General features: G+C 33.4%; 2 protein-coding genes across 2 annotated transcripts; one reads left to right on the forward strand and one right to left on the reverse strand.

Moving 5' to 3' along the window:
* Positions 1-190: 190 nt before the first annotated feature.
* LOC147073997 (uncharacterized) lies at positions 191-6,505 on the forward strand. Its single transcript, XM_085944469.1, has 4 exons — positions 191-265; positions 1,946-2,172; positions 4,030-4,306; positions 6,010-6,505. Exons 1-4 carry the CDS (start codon positions 211-213, stop codon positions 6,402-6,404), a joined length of 954 nt encoding a protein of 317 aa, XP_085800595.1. The 5' UTR covers positions 191-210; the 3' UTR covers positions 6,405-6,505.
* Positions 6,506-11,493: 4,988 nt separating this feature from the next.
* Positions 11,494-15,586, reverse strand: LOC147073998 (uncharacterized). Its single transcript, XM_085944470.1, has 4 exons — positions 15,521-15,586; positions 13,956-14,182; positions 13,224-13,500; positions 11,494-12,072 (listed from the first exon to the last, which is right to left on the reverse strand). The coding sequence occupies exons 1-4, from the start codon at positions 15,576-15,578 to the stop codon at positions 11,753-11,755; spliced, it is 882 nt and encodes a 293-aa protein (XP_085800596.1). The 5' UTR covers positions 15,579-15,586; the 3' UTR covers positions 11,494-11,752.
* Positions 15,587-20,842: the final 5,256 nt, after the last annotated feature.

Below are 20,842 nucleotides of genomic sequence, written 5' to 3' on the forward strand. Positions count from 1 at the left end.
AATACAAATACAAATTCCGCCAGTGGAAAATAAGATTTAATCTCATTTTAAAAAAAACTATGACAATTTTAATTGTTATCGTGCGATTTTAATTGGTGATAAGCAGGTCAATTTTTAGTGTAGTGCTTTGTCATTTTTTTAAAAATCTATAGGTATATAAGCATAAAAAAGGTTTATATTAATTAGTATAGACGAATAACACACACAAAAATGAAGTTTTTTGTGGTTTTGTTCGCCGCTTTGACAGTCGCCAGTGCCGATACGTGTAAGTTACTTTATTTTACTAAATTATAATACAATTAATTTGATATAGTATTGTAATTAATAATGTCACCTTAGCTATCTGTTTTATGTAAATATTTTTACTAACTATTTTTTTATTCAACGAATAATTCACAAGATTTAAGAATGTAACATTCTAATTATTGAACATACATAATTTTGAAAACACTTCTTGAATCGAACCTGCATCTCTCGGGTATCGCGCCCACGCACATATATCACTATGCTTAAGGAGTTATACTTAATTGCGACAAATTTTAACTAATGGCTTTTGTTTAATATTCACTGAAGCGCTTTCCAAATTGAGCTGCTTAGTATGTATGTTCAATAATTAGAATTTTACATTCTTAAGTCTTGTGAATTGTTCGTTGAATAAAAAATAGTTAATTAAAGATTATTGTTAGCGAGAGTTGTTAAGTTTTGAGGATTAAACGAGTACAATTGAAATATAATTAAAAACTACGGTAGAAACAGTTTTCACTTTAACACGCTCTATTTATACATTAGACAGAATTATTCATACATGTAAGTATGAAAAGATATAACCATTTTACTTCCAATATTGGTGATGACATGGTATATAAAATGCAGTTATTATTTTGGCTGATTGGCAATAAAAATAAAACATACATTTATACGTAACATTATGTATTCTTTTTAACATTATATCAAGCCATGAGGCCCAATGAGAAAAGTGTAGTAATAGAAGTGAATTAATCACAAACACCCAGGCTTTGAAAAAATCACATAAATGTAATAATATGGCCTCATCGGGATCGAACCCGGATACTCAAGATAGTAGACTACGATGGACTTGTCCTCGTTCAAACATTCAAAGCATAAAGATATATCAATATTAAAAAATCTTTCTTTTCTTTCGACCATGTCCGATCCTAATAGGACCATATGGGCCTCCACAGAGTAGAGGTTTGTATTAACAGATTTTTGTTTTTTACAAGAAATGGATGTCAGCCACTTGCTCCACCTATTAGGTCCGTACCATGACAGGCACAAATTGGAAAACAATTCGTATACTTGCCAGACCCAGGATTCAAACCTGGGACCCACGGCGTTATAGTCCAACGCTTAAGCCGCGCGGCCACCGTGGGTGTCTAATATTAAAAAATAGTATATAATAAACAGTTGAGAATATGAATTTATTTATAGAATGTTGAAAACAGTTATAGAATACAACCGCAGATTTTACTTTCAAATCAGGGCTCGAAATGGACCGGAAAGCACCGGAGCACAGCTTCTGTTCGTGAAATCCCCGAGGCTATCACTATGTCTCGCGGAAAAATTAAATATTGCATTACAGTTCGTGAATCATTAAAAAGTACTAAAATACGAAACTTGTCGGAAGATATTCGTCAGCGTCGTCAGCACAACATTATGCCGTAATCTTGCATACTACGAATTTGAAGACAGTTACTCGATTTGAAGGGTTTTAACTTGACAATCTTTCTATATAATAAATACTTAAATATGTAAATATTTTCGTAAAATTATCAAGCGCTCCGGTTCGTAACATCTTCCATTTCGAGCGCTATTTAAATCGATTTTCTCCCCGGCCACCTATATCAGATCAGACTTAAGTATTACAATTATTAACACCCTAAAAATTATTCGAATTGGTTTTTTTTTATTTTAATTCTATTTTCAGCAAAATGGAGCCAAATTCGTCTCAAATTTGGCTTCAGTGGCGTACTGGAAAACATTGACGTATTTTGGACTGTCAATAATACTCTGACGGAAGCTTTGAATAGCAACTGGGTGAAAGTGGACAGTGTCAATGAACTTGGACTAACAACAGTCTGTGTCTCGCAGGAGGACGTGAGGGTCTGCCCTCTTTACGATGCCAATGGATTCGTGGCTGGAATGCAATTGGCTGTTGGTTGATTTTTTTTACTATTTTTTTAACCGTCAAAAATATTAATTAATATTTTTATTAGATGTAGTATTTTATCTGTAGAATTCAGTTTTACAATAGTATGACAATAATATCATTAAATTCTACACTTTTTTTCTGTTGGTAGCTAAGTCGGTTATTCGGTTTTCGGCTAAAATAAATTTGTGGAATTTTATTATATTAATAATAATATAGGTACTTATTATCCTTTTTTAATATAATTTTTATTACTTTAAGATTTAGAATTCCGTGTTATTTATTACCACGTTTTTCTTAGCTCGTATTCTTGTTTGTCCGGTGGTTGTTTATCCAGTACAAATCTTGCAATCGATTTTGAACTAACTTCCCGACTAGCTAGATATTTAAAACTTTTAAAATATATCAGAACACGATGCCAATGTATTCTTTTAAACTTTTAGCCATCTTTAAGTAGAATTGAATTCAATTTCAGTTAATTCTGTTTTGTATGAAAAGTTATTTCGGAAGAAATCTGTAATCCAATCCACTATTATTGGTTGCTAAGGGGGTGGTCCTGGCAACTAAATTATTAATATATACGTGCGTTACTATGGAAATCAAAATTACATTTCAGTATTCTATATTTGTTTGTTTGTTGCAAAATAGCAAAAAAATGTTTTTTTGACAATTGCCTTATTTGTCCTAAATTATTAATAGGTACATAGAATTGTCAAGTTTATATTATGATTCAACAAAAAATTAAAAAACGTGGTATATAAAAAGTTCTTTTTATCTTGAAATTATTTATATGTTTAGCTTTCTGTGATAACAAAGTTTTAAAAGAGATTTGCACTTTGAAAACTACTTTAATTAAGATGATGTCATGAAATCCCTGCATATGACGTTTTTATTTTGGGACTATTATTATACTACCTACATATATATATATATTAGGACATCAGCTCTTCTTTGAGATTGTTTTTGTGTTTCGCCGAAATAATATACGCTGAGAGAAAAGCATTTCCGTATTGGGGCAAAAACCACAAGGTCGCGTAACTTACCTCGGTCCATTGCCACGTCTCACGCCTCCCACCATGTGTGACATGTGGTGCGTATATCGATTTTGTAGCACCGCTACAGGGTGAGGGAATGTCGACCACGGTGACGGAGCCCTTGAGGTTGTGGCACAACGGTACTGAATGTCGCACTCTCTGGCGACATCTGGTATACATGTCTCAACTACGTGAAGCATCTCTTTTTTATTATGTACAATATATATACATATAGACATAATTTATGACATAATTGAGAATATGGAAAATTAGTAATAATAATATCAGTTTTTATTTGTATGAGTGTGAATACGTTTTTTAGATTTACGTATTATATACTGGATTATTCATTTTAGTCATAAAAGTTAAAAAAAATATATATATACGGTTTCGAGAACTAGAAGGAATGACCTAGAAAACACAAGCATCATCGTGAGTTTATGGTTAATTTCATTTTTAACGTTGGTGGAATTCGAAATGCGACCAGCCAATATGACGGTTTGATTACTAAGGATAAATCCAAAATCGACTCAATATGATACTTTTAACATCCGGTAACTAAGAAAATAGAACAAACTGTTTTATTCACATGATTAAAGCCGCTATTGTAAGGACTTTGCGATATATATATTATTAATTATGTAAGCACAGGAAATTATTGATGTTTAATTGATAATTTATGATGTGTTAATGGATCAAGCGAAATTCTATTTTAATATAATTAATATAAATACGTAATATTATGACAATATAGCACTATACCAGATAACAGCCATGCGTTAAATTAATAATTTATTACGAGAAATATAATACTATCTTCAAACCCAGATCCCCCCTACTGACGTAGAAGGAAAAGGCATCCCTTACGACTTCAACAATTTCCCAGTGTACGAAAAGAAGACAATTAATGGAGTTGAGTACTGGACTTCTACTTACTATGTTGTGAACCCTGTGACCCTAAGATCTGGTGGAAGGTCCTCCATGGCCAATCTTGGTGATGGTCTCTGGCTGAAGAATGGAACATCTCACACAGAAGTGCCTACTGACGAGGCAACTATTGCATCCACAACCCCTTACACTAAACAGAACTGCCTACCTAATATGGGTTAGTAATTTTTTTTATATGTTTATACGAGCTTATGGATTAAAAATTATATATACAATTATTTGATACAATGATACTACAGTCAAAATAAATTGTAGAAGTTTGCACGATTTGATGTGTTCAAATTCAAGCCAGACAAGCCGATAAAATTTTGTGATACCGATTGACGCTAGTAAAATTAGCGTTGCTCTGTTTCTTACAGAAGGAATTTTATTTTCTCACATTATTTGACTCTGGTACCTAGGCTAATTACCTGACTCGATTAAAGTATAATATTTATTTTTTTAATTTAATCATTAAACTGAAATTTACAATTATCCCGAAAAAGGTTCTACGTTGATCACAAGTAAAGCTTTGCGCAGACTATAATACATGAGACAGTTTTTAGTCAGTTTTGTCTTTGTCATAAAGAAATTAATTGTGACAAAAGAGTTTTGTCACAATTAGCGCACACTAGGTCAAATCAGTATTCAGACTACGACAAATTTATTAGTTAGTATGGAATTGGACATCACCGACGCTACTTAACTGCCCTAAGCAGGGATGCGCCGGGGGTGTTAGGGGTGCGAAACACCCTGGCGGCAGCCAAAGTCCAAAACAAATATTTTTAGTGATATTATTAAAAAATATACGTTATTCAATTACATAAAATGAACTTTATGCTTAAAAAAAGGCTTAATTATTCTCTTTCATGGCATTAAATATCTATTCATAATTGCTTCCATGCTCCATCAATACATATATATCGATTTAACACACTAAGTATTATAATTCAGAACATTAAAATGTTAAATAGATAAATATGTAAAAACTTTGATGATATTAATACAATAAGAAGCAATTATTGCAACTTTTCTTTGAGTTCTGCCATATTTCTTAAAATAAGTTTTTATTTGGAAGGGGCCCTGAACGTCCTAGTATTACGTATATGTACATAAACCAAAACGTCGCGATTGTTGGATATAAAAATGTGTATTATTCAATAGATTTTTTATGCTTCGATTATTATTTAAACTAAGATCTCGAGCCTTTCTAATGAAGCGACCGCATCGTCTGCTTTACGGAAACCTGTCACTGCTCTCAAAAGTTGTAATAAATTCATTTCTTCATCCGCCGCCTTTTATTATGTGTATGCAAGTCATGACCTAACTGCCTCCACAGAATGGTTACATGTAAATTTATTGTACTTAAAATATTTCATCGTAGCACAGTTCGCAGTGAGGTTTCTATCGGAAAGATATGACCGTATACTATACGGTCTCCAATTTTATTAGATTCAATATGAATATTTATTCAATTTTCATAGCCGGTTTTTGACAGATTTCATGAATTCAAGAATGAAAACCTAACCTAACCCAACCTTACAATAATAATCCAGTATATCGGCTATTTTCAAACTTTGTTTACCGCTGGCTTCCTGTAAACAGTGTAAACCGATAAAAACCGTGTTTTATTATTTAGACATGAATTTTATCTCAGTACTATACGACCCAAAGAAGTTGGACGGTCTTTAATATACCACCATATATTTCCGATACAACATTTCACGGTGAAGTGTTATATGGCGAACTGCGTACATACAAATTTCCGGACACGCCATGAATCGTCGTAGTGTGTGTATGTGTTCAATATGAATTAATAAAAAAATATATGTAATATTATATTTTGAACATCTACTGTTATTGATTTAATTCATTTCACAGGAACTCATTACTATTTCGATACAACCAAGAATCTGGAATGCAGCGCCTTCCAACCATTCTTCCTGTTGACCAAAGATGGAAATATGGACGGCATCGGTTGGCAGTTTTTCGGAAAGACCAAATTCGTCGAAAGAGACTGGTATGACTCCATCAACCGTCAAGCCGCTGACACGACAGTTCCTAACGGGCCCGACTGCATGGGGGACTGGACTGCTAAATATGGCGTCATCTCTGTCCATATGTACTTCGTGAATGAGCCTTGGACCATAACTTGCGACCAGGCCAAGGATAGCGCAGTACCAATTACAGGATTGAAGAATATTTTGCTCAAGGCTATGTATACTGCCGCTGATGTTGCAGGCAAGGCGAAGAGAATCCTTCTCGGATACAATTAAATTGTTTTTCTTAATCTAATATTCAGCATATGAACATTTGTTTAAGAGATTAAGTAAACTTCAGCATAATATTACTTAACAGCAATAAAAATTCAGTCATTAAAAAAAGTTTTCATTTACACCTTATATTTCCGCTCTACAAAACTTGAAATATTATCTACTTTATCTTTCCAATATAATATTCACTTTTTTACCCCTACCACACAATATTGGCAATGCTGCATGTGGGATTCGACTCCACTGTGGGAGTCGTTGACATGTCGTAGGTCATGGTGTTGAGGATGATGATGAAGAAGTCAAAGATAGATGTAGGAGCGAGTTTTATTTGCGGCGTAACGGTCGGTACAATAGTATGTTACAGTATTTATGTTACAATACTTATGATAATGTTCCGAGGTCCGGATCTCGGTAAAATGAGATGTTGTGCGAAGCGATATAGAAACTGCGATAGTAACAGGCCGGTAACTTATATTCGAGTGACTTTTTTATTATTCGCAATTTATACAATCAAAATAATATTATTTTTATTGAAATAATCGAGTCAGTTTTTTCTATCTGGTGTTTGCGTCAATGGATAACTGACTAAGTGAAAAATGGATATGCAGAATTTATTCTTGATGTCAGCTCCTTAACAAGTTTACTATATAATTTGAGACTACGAAAAATAGATATTTAATTTGTAATTCTATATATCTACATATATTTGTTTTGATTTATCTATATGTATACCTATACGTATATACATTTTATATATTATGATATTTCTAATATCGGTAAAGGTAGGTATATATCGTAGGATTGCTGCGAAAAGTTAGTTAGGTAAGTCGATAATTGAGGTATTTAAAGTTAACAACAAATGTGTCTATATGCATATACATTTATATATATATATACATATGTATGGTAGAAAAAAAATCAAGGTCATCTGATATGTAGAACATGCACAAAAAATTGACATTATGCCTGATTTTACATGCATTTTAGAGCACTTTACAAGCATAATGATGGCATAGCACATAATATATAGTACTTAATATAAAAGTACCATCATTCAATTATCAAATCTAAAAAAAAACATTAGACATTATTTTCGCTAAGTTCTAATTTTTGACTCAGTTGTTCGTTCTTCAATTCACAACAAAAATGAAAACTGACAGGTTAATTATTTTTCTTTTTATCATAAAAGGTTTTCCAAGAAAAACATTTTTCCTTTTGTTTTTATCATTGTCAGTCAAGGCTTTATTACGTACGTAACCTTTCTTCACGGTCCGTTTGACTTTTAAAATTTAAAAATATTTATTATTTTTGTACGTCTTCCACTCTCTTACCAAACACAATATATTTTTTTAAATAATTATATTTTAAAATTATGCTTTTTTATGATTTTACCGAGACTTTGACTGCGCTGTTTTTACTGTCATATTATCACTTTTTTTCATCTAGAAGAGGATCCGCCGATCAGGTCCTCACTCCTATTCGGTTAAATAACTTTTCAATTTTGCCAAGCTCTTCCGTCTTACCCACCGCCAGGGCACCTTTCAATTCATCGACATTCTTAAAGATATCCGCAATTCGCACCTGTACTCTGTGTCGTTCATATTTTGGGCATTGTACTGCTATATATACAATGTCATCCAAAACATCACATTCACCGCGGAGCTGCGAATCGCTTCTTCACATGAGGACGTTAAATCTTTTAACCATTGTGTGTCCTGTTCTTAGCCTCAGCATCAGCTTAAGCTCTAAAATTATGTTATAAATACTAATTACAATGACGTGTGTGTGCTTTAAATATAACCAATGAAAACAATAAATTATTTATTTACATGCATAATTTGAAAAACCTCAGATATATATCTATTAGAAAAAAAACTTTGAAATAAATTCGACGCCAGGCGGAAAGCGTACCCCATTCATTGATTTCGCGCCAATGTGCTTTTCCATTGGGCCACCTGCGTCCTATCAAATAACGACGAAATAAGCTAATATGCATGCATGCTTTACAAATTGCGTTCATTTTAACAATCGACATTTGTATTAAATACCTACCTACCGAAATACAAAATTTAGAGAAAATAACGTACAAAAGTAGACAAAAAATTAAACAATACCTAGGTACCATAAGTAGAGTATCAAGTAGTTGAAAATTAATTGTAAGTACCTATTAAAAGAATCATGAATGATTTAAAACAATATAACGTAGGTATGATAACATCAAAGATCATTGACAAAAATGTTTTTTCAAATGCATTTATTTTATAAGACACGAGATGGCTGCATAAGATACACTGAGTAAAACATTTTTTAATGTAAGTTTAAAAATAAACAACGAATCTATATGTGTTGTATACAGCGGCGGCTCCTCTAATACCATGCAAGTGCAACGCACTGCCTGCATTTTTGAAGACATCGCTCAACTTTTTATTGTTATTCATACGTGTATCACTCACTTCGCGAAGTAAAACATGTAGCAGTATTATTAACGATTCTCCGTTCATGAGCGCAAAGCAATTGCGTCCAAATAGATTTTCAGTTTGCACAGGATAACAATGAGGTCATTGTATACTGCTTAAACGGTGGCCGAATGTTCCTGTAATAGCATTTTCTGTAGTTTTTTTTACACACTTTTAGATCGGCGCACGAAACGAAGGACTCTAGAAACAAAAACGCCAGTTTCTGTTTTATAACAATTTTGGGGAGTTAATTTTTAATATTTTTACAGTTAACATATTTAATGAATTGCCAACATTTTACGAAAATACAAACGTGCCGCGTTTATTTCGAACACTCAACTTCATTCAAAATAATAAAAAAATACATCAGCGGTTATTTATTTGGCTAACGCGCTAAAGTATTATTCGCGTAAGCCATAAACTGTGACATTTATATTTCTTTATTGATATTAAATCATTCTTGCTGTTATATATATGTATAAATAAACAAAGGCATATTTAATTTACCTACTGAGAAGTCGGTAAGAGAACACGGTATCCTTCGGTGATTGAGGTAATCATGAAAAGACGCTTTACGACCTTACGTGGCTAGGACACGTGCTCCGGATGCCGCCAAAAAGTGTGACACATCGTACCCTTATGGCACAGCCTCAAGGGTTCCGTCGCAATGGCCGGCCCTCACTCACTCTGCAGCGGTGCCACAAAAGCGACCTACGTGATGTAGGTCTGACATGGCGGGAGGCGCAAGAGTTGGCGATGGACCAAGGGAAGTGGTGCGAACTTGTGCTTGCCCTATGCTCCAATGCTGGGTAGTGACAGGGTGAAAGAAGAAGGTCTTTTCTTTATAGAAGGTAAATCATTGCGTACTACCAGAAAATGCTATTCTGAAGACCACCGGCCGCCACTGGGTGTATATCCACAGTCATGCAATGTTTGCATTTTTAAAAAATTCTTGTTTCTACCAATCCATTTTTTTTATTAAGTAAGATCGTTCATTTTTATACATATATTTTCAATCTACTAAATTTAAAGAAAATCATCTGGCAACTCTGAAAAACCGCCCAGACATTGCCGCCAAACCAAATCCGCCGGTACCAGTGCTCCAGATACCGTCCAGACAAAACCGCCCGCAAAAATACATAAAACAAGTGCTTTTTTGGGTTTTCGAATTGCGTATCGATAGAAATTTACATAATTACGATAATCAGTGTAATTTGAGATTTAATCACTTGCAGCTATAAGTAGAGACTACACTACTACAAATTATCATACATAGGCTTACACTAACACTTAATACTAAAAACAAAAAATACCGATAATACGTGTTAAATCCGATGTAGCTGCATAGCTTATATCTGAGTTCCTTAATGGAATACCTGGAATATCTACGAAATCCCGCGATATATGCCGATAACGAGCCATAAAGTCTACTTATATACAAATATCGAATGAAAATAATTAAAATTTGTTAAATATCTTTATTTTTACAACGTTTTTATTAGCTCGTATTCTTGTTTGTCCGGTGGTTGTTTGTCCAGTACAAATCTTGCAAACGATGTTTAACTAGCTTCCCGACTAGCTAGACATTTGAAACTTTTAGAATATATCAGAACACGTTGCCAATGCATTATTTTAATACTTTTAGCCATCTCTAGCAGAATTGAATTCATTTTCAGTTAATTCTGTTTTGTATGGAAAGTTATTTTAGAAAATTCCGTAAAAAGTAAAAGACTATTATTGGTTGCTAAGGGGGTGGTCCTAGAAACTAAATTATTAATATATACGTGCGTCACTATGGAAATCAAAATGAAATGTAAAAATGACATTTCAGTATTCTATATTTTGTTTGTTTGTTTTTTATTTATTTCATATCAAGTACAAGTTTGAGTATATTGAGCATAATAATTCAACAGAAAATTTAAAAACGTTGTAAAAGTTCTTTTTATCTTGTAATTAATATATATCTTTATTCGTATGTTTTTTTTATTTGTGTAAGTAGGTATCTAAATATAATATTACTTACAAATAAAAATTGTCTCATTTCTAAATTGTCTGGGCGGCAGTGTCTGGGTGGTTTTGTCCGGGCGGCTTTGTCAGGACCCACGTAAAGAGTGGCAGCTTTTCTTAATGCTGTCCAATTCTGTGGGTCTATTCTATGCTTATCGACCGCTAAAGTGATAAAGTGATAAATATTATCAAACTTAGGGTAGGTTTGTATCAAAATATTAGCACTTATTGTAACAATTACACGAAGCTGGTTTTTATTGTTGCAATAAGTGCTATATTTTAACAGCACATATCTTGCTGCTGTTAAAATATCGCACTTATTGCAACAATAAAAACCAGCTTCGTGTAATTGTTACAATAAGTGCTAATATTTTGATACAAACCTACCCTAAGTTTGATACTATTTATCAATTTAGTGTTCGATAAGTATAGAATAGACCCACTGTTAGTGTTATGGTGTATCGTCTAGTAAAGAACTTTTCTCTGAACGTCGTTGATTAACGTAGACTACTTGACTTTTCTTCGTCACAACATCAAAATAGCATAAATTTAATTTATGGTACATTTATGGAATTCTTTCGAATTAGGTGTAAATATTTTTTTTATTCAAATGATAATACACAAGGTTTGAGAATGGAACAATCTTTATTGAATACACGTACTTTGGAGCCACATTAGAAACATTAGAATTATCGAATAATCTTAAGAAAATATATTGAACCGAATAAAACTTCCATCGCAACATACATCGTAATTCGGGCGAGTGAATAGTTAGTAAATATTATAATCGGACAGTTTTTGCAGTAGAAATAAACTCCATAGACTGCAAGTTTGAACAACAACGTGCAGTCTCTATATGTTACCTTTTATATTACATTTATTAACCACTTATGGAAGTCCAGGAATTGGTGATACGCTGTCAATCGCCTGTGTGCATGGAATAGTCCAGGGTTTGTCAACAAAATACATATGGATGGAAATAACACCATATTTGTCGGCGCCGTCAGACAGGCAAGATGGTCCATTTGGCACTATCTTCCTAACAGCTTGACCGTTGATGCTGTCATACCAGTTTCTTTCAACTACTTGAGTCTTTCCGAAGAACTGCCATCCAAGTCCAACGAGATTTCCGTCTTTCACCAGTAAGAAATATGGCTGAGCGTATTCACACGTCAATGTTGACGTCATGTTGTAATAGTAATGGATTCCTGTAAATAGAACATAATATTATGGAGTAGGCTCAATATCAATTTACAACATTTTTTTACAACTCCTCGTTAACTCAGACAAAATAGCCATTATCTTGAAAAACGGAAATGCGTGCCCAAATATGCCTTTGGTGTATTGAAAAAATCTTTATATTTATGAGTATGAGCCCCAAAATTAATTAAACTATGACAAAGTTTATGTCTTGATGCATTTGCAGGATAAGTAAACTTCGAGCTGGTGTATATTTATTACGAGGATTCGGTGTAGAGCGGTTCCGGTGAAGAATGTTTATTCATTGTAGATACGTATCAGTGAATAAGCTGACCCTGGTCAGCATGAATTTCGACAACGTAAAATCAACAATTCATTTAACTATCAATTGCTTCATCTAGCATCAGCGTTTTTGTGACAGGCAATGACATAGCAATCGGCTATCTCATATTTTCTCATCAAAATAACTCGTAGTCATAAGACACTGCAATTAGCAGGTTTCTTAATCGTTACCTAGATAAACAGTGATTTGGTATGATTTATTAACTTAGATAAACAGTGATTTGTATAATGTATTGATTTAATTTATACAAAAAATGTCGAAGGACGATTACCAAGACTCAGTCTCACTTCTCAAGTCTCACTCCGTCATTAGTTTTCGATATTATAGTTAATAGTGGATCGGTAGTCCGTCTGAGCCGTTACGTCGTTAATCTTTACTCATACCATTGTAATCCTATGTAACACTTCATCAAAATAATAAATTCTACTTTCATCTCCACTACTGCTGCCTTTATCAAACCAAATCACCATCTCGAAGTATACATACCTGCTGTACAGCATATAATAAGTGTACAATAGTCAAGCAGTCAAACATTTTAAACACAAAAGTGTTAGTTATGAGCTAGGTATTGCCATATATTATCCGATCCCAACTTAAGGTAGAGAAGCCTGGTACCTGTGGTCTGCCTTCCCGGAATTGGGCAGTCAAGACAAGTATTTTCTGTCACATTTCGTATATCTAATTTATACATAAAATATGAGATACTTAATATTATTATATTTGTAAATTCTAATTGAGACCACTATCCTCAATAATAAAGCATCAACTGAATAAGACACTGTTTAGAAAAATTAAATTAAATGAAATAAGTCTTACCCATATTAGGAAGACAGTTTTGCCATGTGTATTGAGCTCCACTTTGAATGCTAGCCAAATCAGTTGGCACTTGATTGTATGTATTTCCACTCTTCAACCAGAGCCCTGTTCCAATAAGGTCAGCGGACGGTCTTCCTCCGGCTTGGATTACCTGAGGGTCTACGATATAATAAGTGGAGGTCCAGTAAGTTACTCCATCTATGGCCTTCTTCTCGTAGACGGGGAAATCGTTGAAGTCGTATGGGATTCCTTGTCCTTCGACGTTCTCTGGAGGTACCTAAAGTATCGAATAGTATTTTTGAAACTATAATATTGTACAATTAATAATTTATGATTAATTAATTTAGCGGTCATTATGTTATAGTTATATCATTTCACTTAGCTCCACAAGCTGGTATTGTTTGAGACAATTTCTTTTGTTACCCTCTTTAAACACTCCCAAACCTTTGTTGTCTCTGGGCTCTATTATCAGTGTTACTTTGACTGTGAGGGGAAAGAGATAGGAATGGCATTCGTCCAGCAATGAATAATAATTGACCACTGTTCATGATCAGAACTTAATTATAAATATGTGTGTTGTTCTAAACGCGTGTATAATCATTAATCAATTTAATGATCTAGCTTCAAGTCGTTATATAAGATATAAAACTTGTTAAGTGAAAATATAAACTATGGCAGTTAAAGAGTTTTATCTCTGATCTGAGATGATAGTATATATAAGTAGGCACTCACTGCCAATTGCATGCCAGCAATGAAGCCATTAGCATCATAAAGTGGGCATACTCTGACATCAGTTTCCGAGTAACAGACAGTGATTGCTCCCAAAGAATTGGTAGTGGTGACCTTCACCCATCCCGCTGATAATGCGTCTGATAGAGTCTTCTCGATGGGCCAAAAGGCATTGGTGCCGGCATCAGCGGGGTTTCCTGAATACTTCACGCGGAAGTCGACCCATTTTGCTGAAAATTATTTGTTTTTTTAGTTAGATATGTATAATTGTACTTAGGCTATAACTGCTATGAGCTGTCATATCGCTTCTTATCCTCTGTGACGTTTCTCAAATTCTGTTGAAGAACTTTACGATTTTACCGAGCTTTATTTACCCAACACTATGGCAACTATTTAACCCTGTCAAACGTTGTAGTAATCACTATCACATGTTGTAGTTATAACATGAACCCCTCAAGCTAAGCTTGTTATAGTTACTGATGGATAGGTTGCTGGAATGAAAAGGGAATAACTAATTAAAAAGGAATCACTGTAGACATTTAGAGCCCGATCCAAGGCTGGTCAAATGACAATAACATTATATTTCACACTCAAGTTCTTATTTCAAAAATTGATATTATTAGAATCTCGGATTTTGGGATAAAAAAGACATATTTTTATTAACAATATATTTCATAAATAAAAAAAACATTAAATTCTCAGAAATCTTTAACGGTATTATGGGATAATACATAATAAGATTAGTAACTTGTCTTCATATAAACCAAATCACCAATTAACGAAGTGCTACTAAATTTTGTTGTATCTAGTTTATTTTTTAATATAAATTTATCAATTGCTGAGCAAATACAATCAGTCAGCTGTAAACAAGATGTAGATGACATCTAAAAGATAGCTGTCGTTGTTGACCCTGGATTAACGAAATCGTTGTGGATAACATATTTAAATATAATTCAATACTCAGGACAGAAAGAAATAAGATTAGTTTAGGGATATCTTCATTTGGTGAAGATTCATGCTCATCACGAAATATTCATACTATATTGGTGTCAGATGCTAAAAAAAGGGGTGAAATTGACTTGTTTTTGTCCAATCCCTGGATCCAAACACCTTATCGCAAAACTCAAGCACTAAATTATAATTAATAATAATATAATGAACATACGTAATTCTGAAAACACTCATGAGAAAATATAACCAATAGAAAAAATCTTTTTAAAAAAAAGTAAGACACCCGGCAGGAATCGAACCTGCGTCTCTTGGGTATCGTCCTGTGCATTATGAGCAGGTATTAAAAAAAGGCTAATAATTAAAATTTGTCGCAATTAAGTATGGCAGTCGTAGTATAGTGGTTAATGCATAGGGCGCGATACCCAAGAGACGCAGGTTCGATTCCTGCCGGGTGTCTTACTTTTTTCAAAAAAGATTTTAGATATTCTATATTTAGATTAAGATGGTACATTCTTAAATCTGGTGAATTATTCGTTGAATAAAAGAAATAGTTAATTAAAATATTATAATGAATCGATGTTCGTCAATAAAGTAAAATTATTTTAATAACAACTTACATGTGCTAGCATTCGCAGCGCAGACAAATGCCAAGAAAACAATTATTGAGAGCTTCATTTTTTGTTTATAATATATTTCAAATACATAAGTCATCTTATATAGATACCGAATTATCAATTTAATATTTTCAGGTGTGACCTTATCTTTAGATATTATTAAAACGATTAAAATATTGAGGAGACTCGCCGGGAAAACGACATTTTTACATCGTTTTTATTAGCTCGTATTCTTGTTTGTCCGGTGGTTGTTTGTCCAGTACAAATCTTGCAATCGATTTTTTACTAACTTCCCGACTAGCTAGACATTTGAAACTTTTAGAATATATCAGAACACGATTCCAATGCATTATTTTAATATTTTTAGCCATCTTTAAGCAGAATTGAATTCATGTTCAGTTAATTCTGTTTTGTATGGAAAGTTATTTCAGAAAAATCCATTAAAAGTAAAAGACTATTATTGGTTGCTAAGGGGTGGTCCTAGCAACTAAATTATTAATGTGCGTTACTATAAAAATCAAAATGAAATGTCAAAATGACATTTCAGTTTTCAATATTTGTTTGTTTGTTTTTTATTTACTTCATATCAGGTACAAGTTTGAGCATATTGAGCATAATAATTCAACAGAAAATTTAAAAACGTTGTATATAAAAAGTTCTTTTAATCTTGTAATTATTTATATTACCTAATAATTAACGTTCCCTTTTCCGTTATAAAGAACTAAATTGGTGCAGAAACGTGTTATTCCTATTTATTATGTTAAGCAATGTTTTTCGATGTTTTTTATTTATTATTTTAAAAGTCTCTAGTTATCCGAATATTGCGACATGCTTTTAGGACAACCTGAAAAAGCTTATAGTTATATGTAGTAAAATATATATACGTCAAATAGTTTAATAAAAAAATACAGCTATTTATATTGTAGCTTAAATTTTAACTACCCCACTCACAACAACTAAGGTCATTATATACTTATATATCTCTTCTTCTTTTCTTTCGACCATGTCCGATCCTAATAGGATCATATGGACCTCCACAGAGTAGAGGTTTGTATTGACAGATTTTGTTTTTTACGAGAAATGGATGTCAGCCACTTGCTCAACATATGAGGTCCATACCCTGACACCCACAAATTGGAAAACAATATGTGTACTTGCCAGACCCAGGGTTCGAACCTGGGACCCACAGCGTTATATTCCAACGCTTAAGCCGCGCAGCCACCGTGGGCATTACATATATATAGTGCAGAATTATGGATTTCCATGCGCTCGTCTATGTTTTTATTTGCATAAATATATATGTATAAAAGATAAACACATATGTACTTTAAATAATAACATAATACAAAAACTAGATACCTACGATTATTTACAAATAGCGTCGATAGCTTCAAATACCTGGAGGTACACATCACAGGAGATGGCATTTTGCAGAGAGAGCTCGATATCCAAATGTGAAGTGTTGGAGCAACATTCACCATGATGTGGAGTGTATGGTACACACAATTGTACTCAGTCAAAACCAATTGTCGACTATTCGACGCTTGCATTCCGACGGTGCTGCTTTACGGCAGCGAATCATGGTACCTTACGAAAACTGATGAAAATAGATGTTTGCGATGGATACTGGGTGTGGGCTGGTATGACTTTAGGAGTAACACGGAGATAAGAGAACGCACCATGCAGCCTCTCATCATGTTGAGAGTGAAGAGGCGACGTTGGATCTGGCTGCGGATCTCAGAAAAGAATCTCAAACTGGCTTGCCTGTTCTTCAAGGTAAACGGATTCCGGTGTCCAGGAAGACCGCTAAATAGTATATGTCGAGTGTATACGGCGGAGCTACGGGATGCTGGTATGACCTGAAACGATGCAAGAAGACTGGTGATCGACTGGAATTTTTGGAGGCACCACATTGTGTCCATATGCTCCAAATAAGTGGCGGATCCATGGCTGAAGAGAAGAAGATTTACATATTATATAAAAGTTGAAATTTTTTTATTTCCGTTACCTACTTGCCCTCAACTGCATCTACATAATATAAGTAACAAGTCAGTTTGTTCCAAATAACCTTTCCTGCTAATTCTAATTTTAAAATTTCGCTACAAATAAAGTTTGTATGTTTTGGATTCGATTTCAAATTCCATTGTTTGACTTGACCGCCAGAATAATTTTGATTTTGACATAAAAGAATGTAATTGTTATTGTTTTGTTAAGTAATATAAGTGTATATCGATCAATGAAGCGACCTCGTGCAAAGCCGGGTACTTTCTTTTTCTTATTGTGGCATCCCCTAGTGGAGGTCGGTCACTATCAAGGAGATCTTATCTTTGTCGTCTGCTACCCGGAACAGTTCATTGGAGCTGCACTCGTACCGAAATATCGAAATGCGGCGCCGCCCTCTGCTACGCTTACCGTTGATCTTTCCTTGAATGACAAGCTGGGAAACGCTGTACTTTTGTCCTCTCATAATGTGGCCGACGTACTGTAGTTTCCTGATTTTGATACTACGTAGAACTTCTCGGTCCTTCCCCATTCGATTGAGAACTTCATCATTTGTCACCCGGTCAGTCCAAGGAATTTTGAGGATGCGTCTATACAGCCACATCTCGAAAGCTTCAAGTCTCCAGGACATGGTGACCGGGTGGGAACTTTAACTAGTTGTAAATATAATACTAACCATGATTATTTGTTGCTTCCTCGTATTTAATAAAATTAATGCTAATTAAGTAAATAGATAGGTACATACTATATTAATTACTTTTATACGTTTAATACCAATTTAATGTAGACAACGTTTTGTGAACATCAAAATATAGGACAGAACCACCCCTCGCGGCTTTGCTCGATGGGTACTTTTTTGATCAATTATAAATACGGCTTCTTTGCGCATTACATTAAAGTGTTTATTTAAAATAAAATGAGAATGTGGCATTTTTATTTAATTCAAAAATTATCAAACATTATGTTAGGGCGTTGTGAAAAATATTTTTTCACTAAGGACGATAGGAAATGAAAAAGTTTGAAAACCTCTGCTCTAAAGAATATGCTGGAAATGGGAGGAGAGCTTTCTCATTCGCACTACTTATGCTTAGATTTCAGGCCTTGATCGTCAGCACTACAATCCATAAGATCATTCATTCTCATTTCATTCATCTTAGTGAATGCCAGTTCAATATTCATTTTAATAATATTATATTAATAATGTTATTATTTCGTCTCTGTTGACCCCAGTCCGTAATAATTACGTAATTTAAATCTGATAATCACGACATCTTATCTTAGTCAAAATTAGCAATAATGTGACATGAATTTTAGATAACTACATCTTATCTTAGTCAAAATTAACAATCAGTGTGGCGTGAATTTTTAGTTTATGTCAGTGGTATTCAGACTGTACGCCGTGACCAATACCAAACGGCGCTGAAACCCAGATAATTGTAATAAACCACCAAACACAGTTTGTGACGGGATGGTTTCCAATTCTGGCGTCCTAAAGAATTAAAATTTTCATGCGCCTTTCAATTACCTACGTGGTCGCAGCAGCCATGACCGATTTTCAGTCAGAACTTTACTGTTTAATCGAGTCAAGCCTATCAGGCACCTTCAGCGAGGGGTGCAAGACTAGTCAATGGGCTCCCTAAATATATTGACATTTTTAATGATGTGCTGTGCATTTTGTTTTTAAAACCTTATTTTACTGTATAAAATTGTTTATGTTTTTTATTTTCTTCTTCTTCTCTCTTGTGAGGGTAATATTTTTCTTATAATGTAAATATCATGTTGTGAACATCTTTAATTTTTTTTAATTTGTTATGTTTACAATGTTTTGTTTTCTTAAATAAATAAATAAATTACTGTCATACTCACAGCTGCATTGGCTTGATCTATTTTTTTAAGTTAAGAATAATATGTATATATATTATGTATGTTTGTGTATATTATATTATCATCATCATCGACATCATCATTATCCAGGGTCGATCCACTACTAGATGAAGGCCTCCCCTATTTCTCTATACTCTTCTATTAATACACAATATTATGACGTATATATTTATACATGTATATTCTTTTCAACACTACAACAGGACATCAGGCTCACAGGCAGTAGTGTAGTAAAACAGTAGTAGGTACTTTAATTAGCAGTAGAAGAAAAACAAACACCCAAGCTTACCCAAGAAAATTACATAAATATATTATGAAGTCACCGAGTCGAACCCGGAACCCCTATAATCTAGGGCCTAGATGAAAGGCCAGCGCCTTACGCACCTACGAGGGCTCTAAGGTACTAAGCTCAGTCTAATATCCAGCACAAAATATGTGCACTTCTTCCCTTCCTCCCATGGGATATCATCAGTTGCTCGTGCTGCTCTCTGTATCACTGATAACTAACTGAAAAATAAATTACAATCTCTGCGTTACAGTGCCTAAATGACCTTGAAAATGTCAATTGGGGCGGCAATAACTGGGTGTAATAAAATTGTTTTAGATATCTATATTATATTCTACTTAGGTACACTAGAGTGAACTCAAATGGATATTGTTTTATAAATTATTCTTAAAATGGAGTAGGTATATTAATCTAACTTATTGTATTTTCTTGAAACTTATAATATACCTATTTGTCTTTTTTTAAGTATTTATATGTATTGCTTTACTGTTTTCTTTGCGTTATTTATTCTTATATATTTCAAGTTATCTTGTATTTAAAAAAATGTAATTTGTTATGTTTTCCCATCTAAACTAATTGACTGGTAAGGGAAAGACTTACTACACTTACTTATACTACATATAAGTACTTACTAAAATTAATATCTTCGTCGATTTTTATTTTTTTTTCATAAATATATCTACATCGACTCGGTTAATACATATTAAATTCGTTAGGGGTATTTTCTATTAAGTTTTTATATATAACTATTCCAAATTTACAATACATTATTCTGATATCCAATCATTTTATATAAGATTTAAAAAAAATAAAAACCAACTAATACCTATTTCATCTTTTGTCACTTGCATAGAAATTGTGTTTATCTGATAATCTATTCTCTAATGCCAGAAAGTGTCATTTTAAAAACGCATTTATGAATATTTATTGCTAACTTGGATTCCCTGAGAATTTTTACAATTCATTTTCTATATCATCTAAATAATTATTTTGATAAATAATTAAGATAAATTTGCATTCATTTTTTTCCAAAATTAGTAAGATCAGAATTCTAAGAATTATTGCTTATCTAACAAATTTGGATGTCGAATGGGCAAGGTAAACCTTCAAAGAAATTGTAATGTACTACAACAGCATAATAAATGTAATTATAT

The sequence above is a fragment of the Rhyacophila brunnea genome, unplaced genomic scaffold, assembly GCF_057557595.1.
Source record: "Rhyacophila brunnea isolate RB1 unplaced genomic scaffold, BYU_Rbru_1.0 scaffold_17, whole genome shotgun sequence".
Classification (NCBI taxonomy): Eukaryota; Metazoa; Arthropoda; class Insecta; order Trichoptera; family Rhyacophilidae; genus Rhyacophila; species Rhyacophila brunnea.